This window comes from Somniosus microcephalus, chromosome 16, assembly GCF_052327205.1.
Source record: "Somniosus microcephalus isolate GS21.2 chromosome 16, FLI_Smic_1.0, whole genome shotgun sequence".
NCBI lineage: Eukaryota > Metazoa > Chordata > Chondrichthyes > Squaliformes > Somniosidae > Somniosus > Somniosus microcephalus.
Window position 1 is genome coordinate 92197771 of NC_141002.1, and position 11080 is coordinate 92208850.

Sequence of the window (11080 nt, forward strand, 5' to 3'; positions counted from 1 at the left end):
ATAAAGGCCGGCATCCCATTAGCCTTTTTAATTATTATCTGTACCTGTTCATGACATTTTAATGATCTGTGTACCTGGACCCCCCAGTCTCTTTGGACCTCCACTGTTTTTAGCCTTTCACCATTTAGAAAGTACCCTGTTCTGTCCTTTTTAGGTCCAAAGTGGATGACCTCACATTTACCTACATTGAAATCCATTTGCCACAGTTTTGTCCATTCACTTAATCTGTCGATATCCCTCTGTAATTTTATGCTTCCCTCTACACTGCTTACAATTCTACCTATCTTTGTGTCATCGGCAAATTTGGATATATGACTTTCTATGCCATCATCCAAGTCGTTAATAAATACTATGAATAGTTGAGGCCCCAATACAGATCCCTGCGGGACACCAGTAGTCACCTCCTGCCAATTTGAGTACCTACCCTTACTGTCAATTTCCTAACCAGGTCAGTAATTTGTCCTCAATTCCATGGGCTTCTACCTTAGTTAACAGTCCCTTATGTGGGACTTTATCAAATGCCTTCTGGAAGTCCATATAAATACCGGTGTACCGTGGCTGCAGTGTGTACTATCTACAAGATGCACTGCTGCAACTCGCCAAGGCTTCTTCGGCAGCACCTCCCAAACCCGCAACCTCTTCCACCCAGAAGGACAAGGGCAGCAGGCACATGGGAGCACCACCACCTTCCACTCCATCACAGACCTTCCCTTTTGTACTTTCTCCCCTTTCCCCACCTCTGCACTTGCTTAAAATCTGTTACATCACTAACTTTTTCCAGTTCTGACAAAAGGTCATCGACCTGAAACGTTAACTCTGTTTCTCTACAGATGCTGCCCGACCTGCGGAGTATTTCCAGCATTTTCTGTTTCTATTTCTATCTAAAATAAATTCTCCATTGGGCATTGCCACGGGGTCTTCCAGGCATCCTTTAGTATGGGAATTAATGAAGCAACAGTCTCAGAAGGCAAACGTAAACGATGTTGTGTAGGAGCTGAACAAGAGGTGACTAAAGAAATGGAAGGGGTGACTAAAGTTCCCCTCTAAGTCACACACCATCCTGACTTGGAAGTATTTTGCCAATCCTTCATCGTCGCTGGGTCAAAATCCTGGAACTCCCTACCTAACAGCACTGTGGGAGTACCTTCACCACACGGACTGCAGCGGTTCAAGAAAGCGGCTCACCACCACCTTCTCGAGGGCAATTAGGGATCGGCAATAAATGCTGGCCTTGCCAGCGACGCCCACATCCCATGAACGAATATGAAATAACATCCATAGACATTTTCCTATCCACTACTTTAGTCACCCCTTCCATTTCTTTAGTCACCTCTTGTTCAGCTCCTACACAACATCGTTTACGTTTGCGTTCTGAGACTGTTGCTTCATTAATTCCCGTACTAAAGGATGCCTGGAAGACCCCGTGGCAATGCCCAATAGAGAATTTATTTTAGATAGAAATAAAAACAGAAAATGCTGGAAATACTCCGCAGGTCAGGCAGCATCTGTAGAGAGAGAAACAGAGTTAACATTTCAGGTCGATGACCTTTTGTCAGAACTGGGAAAAGTTAGTGATGTAACAGATTTTAAGCAAGTACAGAGGCGGGGAAAGGGAGGAAAGAACAAAAGGGAAGGTCTGCGATAGAGTGGAAGGCAGGAGAGTTTAAATGACAAAAGGGATAATAGTCCAAAGCAAAAGGAGATGGTAATGGGACAAGTAAAGAAACAAAAGATGAGTCAAGAAGAGTCTTAAATGAGAAGGGCAGAAACATCAACATGCCATGTGAAAAATAGGGGCCGAGGTTATCGTCTGAAAGTGTTGAACTCAATGTTGAGTCCAGAAGGCAGTAAAGTGCCTAATTGAAAGATGAGGTGCTGTTCCTCGAGCTTACGTTGAACTTCATTGGAACAGTGTAAGAGGCCGAGGATGGAGAGGTCGGAGTGGAGTGGAGCGGAGAATTAAAGAGAATTTATTTTGCTTGTTTGATAAAGAAGGCCTGAGTTCTGACTAACTCTTGCTGCTTTTTGTGAACTGACGCTGCTACCTCATTATGAATAAAGACAATGCGGTCTTTATTATTTCACCCTGCTCTAGAATTCTTGACCAAATTTGCACTCGACTGTGTTGTACTTAAATGAAAGGCTCTAGATGGTACATATGAATGTTGTTTACAGAAAGTTGTGCTGCTGTTGCCACAGAATTTTAAGTCCGTATCTGGGGGGAAAATCCCTCTCACCTTGCATCAGAGAAAATTAGGTTTGGGCCCGCAGGGTGAAAACCACGTGAAACGGCATTGAAGACGGTGTTTGCCATGCAGTGAAGCAAATCACAGTGATACCGATGACTAGAGAACAAAAAACTTGAAGATAGCCTTCTGTGACAATATTGTTATATGGTTTGAAGTAGGAAAAACGTCATGTGAATTCCTACTGAAAATCTCTTAAAGGGACAGATCTTTTCACTGTTCCTCACCTCATCACCAATGTTCCCTATAAGCTGTGCTTTGTTCTGCGCGGCCTGTTTCTTGCAATGTGTGGTCCCTTTAAATTTCTGCGCATGCGCGGTAAAAGCCGGTGAGTGGCCTGCGCGGGACTTTTGAGATTACTGCGCGGCCGCGCACCTTGGGGGATCATTGCTCCTCGTCCCCACAGCACTATTTCTAAGACGAGCACGGGAGTTCTCTCCAGTGTCCTGGCCAACATTTATCCCCCAACCAACACCTAAAACAGGTCATTTATCATTGCTGTTTATGGGACCTTGCTGTGCAAATTGCTGCGCTTCCTACATTACAACAGTGACTACACTTAAGAAGTATCTCATTGGCTGTAAAGCGCTTTGGGACATCCTGAGGTTGTGAAAGGCGCTATATAAATGCAATTTCTGTTCTTTGGGGGTCAATTGAAATTTTTAAGACTGAGACCGATAGATTTTTGTTAGGCAAGGGAAATGGAGCAATGGCGGGTAAATAGAGTTGAGGTACAGATCAATCATGATCTAATAGAATGGTGGAACAGGCTTGAGGGCCTGAATGGCCTACTCCTGTTCCTATGTTCACTACAGATTCAATCAGTGCAGAGGAACTTTCTTTTGTAAATTGCCCTATTTTTCATGTGTAAAGTGACGTAAGAAAACTACTAGGCACTTGGTCTAAGCGTTAAATAAAGCTTTAATCAACTGTTTTACAACATGGAGGTCTAGTTGTGTCCTTCACTAGTTCCTGTTAAGAATGTCCTGCGCAAGCTGGGCCCGTGCCCGAGTATTTATACTCTCCCTGGACAGCGCCACCCGTAGGCTGCTCAGTATTATTTAATAAGTCTTTCTTTCATGAATGACTGATTCATGTCATAAAGTAATATGGTTTTATTACTAAAGAAATTCACAAAGAACTTCAGAAATAAGTTTTTTTTTAAAAAGAAAGACTTGCATTTCTATAGTGCCTTTCACGACCTCGGGACGTCCCAAAGTGTTTACAGCCAATGAAGTACTTTTTGAAGTGTAGTCACTGTTGTAATGTAGGAAACGCGGCAGACAATTTGCAGACAGCAAATTTTTACTGTAGCTCTGTTGTGTTGTGCCTGGACCGAATGTCACTTGATGTAGGAGGGCTAGTATTGGGTGCATGTGTTGCTAGTTTTGTTTAAGCAAGTAGTTACTTGCAGTTTTTGACACGAGAAAGCATAAGCTTTGGGTGACTGACCTCTCCGTTTTAATTCCTTGTGTAGGTGGCTACCTCAGGAAACAAATGAAAGTTTAAAGAAGTACCAAGATGCATTGCTGCAAAGTGACCTCACGCTGTGCCCAGTGGGAATCAATACCGAATGCTACCGAATTTACGAAGCCTGCTCTTACGGCTCCGTTCCAGTTGTTGAGGACATCATGACGCCAGGACAGTGTGGCAACTCGTCAATATTGCAGAACGCCCCGTTACGACTCCTGAAGTTAATGGGGGCACCGTTTATTTTTGTTAAAGACTGGAAAGAATTGCCTGCTATTTTAGAAAAAGAGAAGGGCATGAGCCTGCAAGAAAAGAATCAGAGACGGAGAATTGTCATCGAGTGGTTTAAGCAATTCAGAACTCAACTGAGGCAAAAATTTATTGATATCCTTGAAAGCAGGTTTTTTTAGCAACTTGGATCTCTGTCCCAAGATAATCCCTAGCATCTGTTTACTGTTGTAAACTACATGTGCTTTCATTATTGAGTATGCCGATACATTTTGGCATAAAATATTACGTAAAAGAACTGTACCTTAAATTGTGAGAAAGGTACTGATCTTTGTGAGGAGCGTTTGACCTTCTTTTCTGCTTGGAAAAGAGAATTTTGAAGGTCGGACTCCAATTTTGAAATCTGTATCCGTGCAAAGGTTGGCTTTTGATTAAAAACATTCGCGCTACAGTTTGGGCTTTTCCCCCCCAACGCTCCCCTTCAGTCGATGAATATATTCAATCGATAGATTTTTGGGCACGAATGGAATCGAGGGATATGGGGATCGGGCGGGAAAGTGGAGTTGAGGTCGAAGTTCAGCCATGACCTCATTGAATGGCAGAGCAGGCTCGAGGGGCAGTATGGCCTACTGCTGCTCCTAACGATCTTATGACTGAATGATTTATTGGTATAACCTTTTAGGTAGTCTGCATATGGAAACATTTTTATTGTTGCAGTAAGTTTTAAAACTGAATGAGTTACAGGAAACTCTCTGGTATCCGGCACCGACGGGACCGGGATGGTGCCGGTTGATTAAAAATTCCGGATGACGGAGAGGGTTATCTACCGAGGCTACTTTTAACGAACACAAATTTAAAAAATCAGGAAATGTGTAGTATACAGTAATTGGGTACTCACCTACAGAATGTTGTGTTAAATGGATGGTGGAAGATGCTTGGTTAAGTACAGTACTGCCAGTTGAGGGTAATCCATAACTCTTTAATGACTTAACAGTAAAACAAAACTTATACAGTAAACAGAAAAATGGCAGATCGGAAGCAACTACCGGCAGCGCGGGAGAGTCAGACTCCTGTTATTGAGGTGTTCGGACTCCCGACAGCGCCAAGAAGCCGAGTAGTGTCAGTTTGGAGAACTGACTAACTCGGCCACCGCGGGAGACTCGGACTCGGCAACATTTCCGGTTATTGAGGTGTTGTTTTCGGAGTATGAATTTTGCCGGTTAATAGAGAATTCCAGATATTTAGGTGCTGTTTAAACGAGAGTTTCCTGTATATATTTTCCAAACACCTATCACGGTAACAGCCCACAAAATGTTCTTGTTAATATAATGGGCCGGATTGTGCGGTCAGCAGTGACCAAACGCCACTCACCATTCATTACACTCGCCCACAGGCTCTCTATGGGCTTTTGCACTGGAACTTGCAGTGATTAGAAATCCAAAACCGCGCAGCACCCTCTACAGGGGATCTGAGACCTGTGTGAACAGGACAAGCAACTGTGAATCTTCACTGAGACACGCAGCATCTAAACCAGGAAGTGTAAGTTAGAATAATTAATTCAACGCCAAATCATGTACAGAAAGCGAAATCGAGATGGGAAAGATGGGATTAAGACAGAGAGCTAAAAGAGACAGAAATAAAAGTAATTTTTTATTTTTAAACCTCCAACAATAATTAAAATCTGAAGGAACGAGACACCACACTTTTAAAAGTAAATTTTCAGTGCTGTTAAAAATTCACTTGCACTTGAAAGTTCGAGCCCATACTTTTTCTGGCGTGTTTAGGGGGTATCTAGTAGGTAAGCACCACAAATTCACGCCCTTCCATGAATGTGAATGCTGAGTCTCTCGGCGAGGTACCGGTATAGCAAAGTAGGGCAACTCGGACAGCAGCTTCCTGATTTCCACATTTAGCTGCGCATGTGCGACGCCGGAGGTTGCTGTCTGATTTACTCCTTAATAACGGTGAGTGCGGATAGCCTCACCGTGCTTTCTACCGCAAAATCCAGGTCAATATTAACTTCATACCATGTTTCTAGCAAAACAATTCCAGAGCTAAATTCTTAATACATTTGGAGGAAACTAAAGTTTTAAATCAGAAAAAGATGGGGTTTTAGTATAGACAAGTAATCTTCCAACTATCAGCGTTTAGAACATAAGAAATAGGAGCAGGAGTCGGCCATTCGGCATCGCGAGCCTGCTCCGCCATTCAATAAGATCAGGGCTGATCTTCTACCTCAACTCCACCTTCCCGCACTATCCCCATGGTTCCCTTACTATCCAAAAATCTATAGATCTCAGTCTTGAATATACTCAACGGCTGAGCCTCCACAGCCCTCTGGGATAGAGAATTCCAAAGATTCACCACCCTCTGAGTGAAGAAATTTCTCCTCATCTCGGTCCTAAATTCGGAGACTGTGACCCCTGGTCCTAGACTCTCCAGCCAGGGGAAACATCCTCCCTGTCGAGCCCTGTAAGAATTTTGTATGTTTCAATGAGATCACCTCTCATTCTTCTAAACGCCAGAGAATATAGGCCTAGTCTACTCAATCTCTCCTCATACGACAATCCCCCCCATCCCAGGAACCAGTCTGGTGAACCTTCGTTGCACTCCTTCTATGGCAAGTATATCCTTCCTTAGATAAGGAGACCAAAACTGTACACAATACTCCAGGTGTGGTCTCACCAGGGCCCTATATAATTGCAGTAAGACATTGTTACTCTTATACTCAAATCCTCTTGTAATAAAGGCCAACATACCATTTGCTTTCCTAATTGCTTGCTTTACCTGCATGTTAACTTTCAGTGATTCGTGTACAAGGACACCCAGGTCCCTCTGAACACCAACATTTCCCAATCTCTCACCATTTAAAAAATACTCTTGCTTTTCTATTTTTCCTACCAAAGTGGATAACTTCACATTTCTCCACATTATATTCCATTTGCCATGTTCTTGCCCACTCCCTTAACATGTCTATATCCCCATGAAGCCTCCTTGCATCCTCCTCACAACTTACATTCCCATCCAGCTTTGTATCATCAGCAAACTTGGATATATTACATTTGGTCCCCTCATCCAAATCATTGATGTAGATTGTGAATAGCTGAGGCCCAAGCACTGATCCTTGCGGTACCCCACTAGTTACAGCTTAAAACTGTTAAGTGTTGTATTCCGTTCCTTGGCGAGGGAATTGTGGCTGAATTCGCAGAAATTATGCGCACAATATTTATTTTTTGAAACGGGCCAAATTATAGCCACAGTATACTGGTAGAGCATTCAACTGTTTTGAAGCACTGTATGGTATGCTATTGGGGGCATGTCAACCTATTATGGGCCTCTGAATTAGATCAAATGGGGTCAGATTGAGTAGTTGGATTAGAACAGGAGATGTTGCCGAACTGTTCAATTGTGTAAGGGAAGCGAACCTTGCTCGACCGCAGTGTGCCAGATACTGCCTGTGATAATTCAGCTCTTGCATCCAATATTAATCTTGTCACAGTGAGTAAAATGCTTCCTTCCTTCAATGAAATGAGCAATTTATGTGCACTCTATTTGTTCATTATATATTTACAAAATAGCTTGAAGCCATCTCAATATGGTGTACTTTTATCTTCACATTCTCTAACACTGTCCAATGAACCAGGAAAAAAAATGATATAGGAACAGGAGTCGGCCATTCAGCCCCTCGAGCCTGTTCTGCCATTCAATGAGATCATGGCTGGTCTGTATCCTAACTCCATTTACCTGCCTTGGCTCCATATCCCTTGATACCCTTGGCTGGTAAAAGTCTATCGATCTCCGATTTAAAATGATTCATTGAGCTAGCATCTGCTGCTTTTTGTGGGAGGGAGCTCTCCACGCTTCTACCACTGTGTTTGTGCACTGTGTTCTTGTACATGGAAATGCAGGGTTGCCTTTTATTACTAACCTTTGTTAATTATCTTCTGCCTATTTGAATAGCCTAAGTCAAACAGTGTTTAATCACAAGACTCTCCCTCTATAGACATTTTTACAATTGGTTTTGCTTTATGCATATCAAGTGACTCATCCTCTTCCTGTGGCATATAATTCCATTACTTATTTTCTTCCTATTTCATATTGTTTCCTTACCAATTCAACATCACGTATCTCAATGTTTCGTGCTTTTTGTTAGACCCTTACATTTTTGATCTTTTACAGGAGGGGAAAACATTTCTGAAGGCTTTTCCTTAAACTTCAAGTTGACCTGTTCTAGGCAATGCCACGTGGCTTTGAAAGCCAGTTTGTTCAGTCAGTTCTAAGTCAATGTGTTGACTTCACCTTATTCATAAACCTTTTGCCTTCACTTAAAATTACAAAGTGGTTTTATTTACACTAAACACTCAAGAGAGCTCTGCTTCCCACAGTGTAAATTAACAGAGGCCGTGGAGAGGAAGTGGACGATGGGATAAGGGCAGAGAGTCTGTGGTCAGGTAAATTATTCATTTTTTTTCTAACGAGGAGGAGAGAATTACTTCAAGAATTGTTTCTGTTACTTGCCAAGTCTAGTAATTAGTTCAGAGTTTCTGCTTTGAATGACTCGTCGAGCACCTTTGAAGGCGAGTTTCTATTTTTCTGGTCATTGTGAGAATAATCTAAATTGTACAATGAACAATTAACATTTCCCAGGAGATGAAATACCTTTGTGAACTTACGTACTGTGCATTATCTTACTGACCACATTTCGGCTGAGATGACGACAATTGTAGGAGTGTTGTATGGATTACTGATGGCCACATCCCACTAGTGCTCATTATACAAATGTTTAAAACAAACAGTTGCATGCATTATACGTCGTCAAGCAACAAATAGGCATGTCCTGACCATTGATATAACGTCAACAAGTGAGGCTGACCACACAGATTCACTAGAGTTCACTGCTGCTAATAACACATCTTACATTTACTTAATATTTTTAAACTTAAAACATTTGTAGACCATCATTTGTTTCAAGACAAGACAGGTCTCCAACATTTCCAAACCGCACGCATAATTCCACGTAAATGAATAACATTACAGTATCTCTGTTGGTCTCATCCTAAAAATGCTCTTGATTCTCTTTCCTTTTTATATTTGACTCTTGTGTCCTTTGGTAGTGTAAGCAGTCCTTTTTCAGAGAACCTTTTTCTGTAGTAACTAAGTTTTTTTTTAAACAATAAATTATATTTTCACAACCTTGAATGAACCATAAAAGAGCTGTAAAGCAAAAACTGACACGATAGCAAAATGCTGCGGATGCTGGAAATCCGAAATAACAGCAGAAAATGCTGGAAAAACTCAGCAGGCCAGGCAACATCTGTGGAGAGAGAAACAGAGTCAATGTTTCAGGTCGAAGACCCTTCGTCAGGACTGAGAAAAAAGCAGGAAATGAAACAGATTAAGAAGCAAGTTAGGGGGCTGGGAAATGGGGGAGGGGATGAAAGAACAAAAGGGAAGGTCTGGGAGAGGTGAGGAGACATTAAGAGATATTCAAGGCGAGACGAGATGGTAATAGGACAGGTAAAGAGACAAAGGATGGCTCTAGATGAAGTGTGAAATGCGCTGGCAGAGTGAGAGACAGCTGCCATGTGGGAGAGAGAAAAAGGAAAAGGCACAAACCAAAAGTGGATAAAAAATATATATAAAAATGATAGGGGCCGAGGTTATGATCTGAAATTGTTGAACTCGATATTGAGTCCGGACATTTGTTTCTGCCTGCGTTTATTGGGCACGTTTCTTAGCTATCTGCAGGTGGCGCCGTCATTCTTTGAATCCTTAACACCAACTGGATGTTTGCTTATCCAAGAACGACTCAAACAAGGGGAAAGCGCAGAATGCTTGGAACATTTAAGAAGTAACCATTTGCAAAAATAAAAAGTCATTTATGTGTTGCAAAAGTAGTATGATCAATTTCCTGAATCATTAGGAACTTATTTCTAATTTGCACAAACACAAATTTCAAAGCAGCCAATAGATGATTTGTAAAAAAAAATCCATCAAGACTACTTACCTGGTTGGAAAAGTAACCATATTTTGTATTTATAGTATTATTTATACAGACCAGTATTGCAATAGTGAAAGACTTCCTAATATTTAAATTGAGTTATTATAGTAGATAGTTCCATTCACACTGCCTAATGTGGTTTTACATTGAAATACGCATTAAATTTGAAGTGCCATTTTGTATTTGTAAAAATGCCTGTTCAGCCATTAAAATTACATGTACCACTTCATTTCTCTGTAACAAATACTACTGTGTTTATAAATAATGTAGTAGCTTTCGCATTGTGAGCGTGCTACAATAAACCTGTAATTTATCAGTTGTGTTTTTTTAGTTAGTGTCAACTGATTTGCTGAATGTGCTAATTACAATTTATTCCCACGCTGCATCTCGACCGTGCTATCGTGTTACTAAAATAAGTGTTTAGTTTCTAAATATAAAATTGATAGTGAACAGGTGTACAACGCTGCCTCCGCAAGATCCTGCAAATCCATTGGCAGGATAGGCGCACCAACGTCAGTGTTCTTGCTCAGGCCAACATCCCCAGCATCGAAGCTCTGACCATGCTCGATCAGCTCCGATGGACGGGTCACATTGTCCGCATGCCCAATACGAGACTCCTAAAGCAAGCGCTCTACTCGTAGCTCCGACACGGCAAGAGAGCCCCAGGTGGGCAGAGGAAACGCTTCAAGGACACCCTCAAAGCCTCCTTGAAAAAGTGCAACATTCCCCACCGACACCTGGGAATCCCTGGCCCAAGACTGCACAAAGTGGAGGAGAAGCATCCGGGAAGGCGGCGAACACCTCGAGTCTCTTCGCCGGGAGCAAGCGCAAGGAGCGCACGTCACCCCAAGCACCCCACCCACTCACTCCTTCAACCACCATCTGCCCCACCTGTGACAGAGACTGTAGGTCCCGCATTGGACTCATCAGTCACCTGAGAACTCATTTTTAATGTGGAAGCAAGTCATCCTCGGTTCTGAGGGACTGCCTAAGAAGAAGAAGAAGAATGTACAAAAACATCTATATTGGCCCAGAAATTAGGCTCGGGGGCTTGCCACGCGTGCAAGCCTCCGATGAGCACTTACCCGGCGCACCTGCCGTTCGGCTCCCGGGACGCTTGCAATTCCTGGTTTCA

General features: G+C 42.4%; 1 protein-coding gene across 1 annotated transcript in view; it reads left to right on the top strand.

Moving 5' to 3' along the window:
• The window catches only part of rxylt1 (ribitol xylosyltransferase 1), a 49542-nt gene extending 39275 nt beyond the window's left edge, over positions 1–10267 (top strand). The window contains exon 6 of the mRNA XM_086009428.1: positions 3724–10267. Coding sequence (XP_085865554.1) covers positions 3724–4126 — 403 coding nt within the window. The 3' untranslated portion in view covers positions 4127–10267. The remainder of the gene's footprint in view (positions 1–3723) is intronic.
• The last annotated feature ends 813 nt before the right edge of the window (positions 10268–11080 follow it).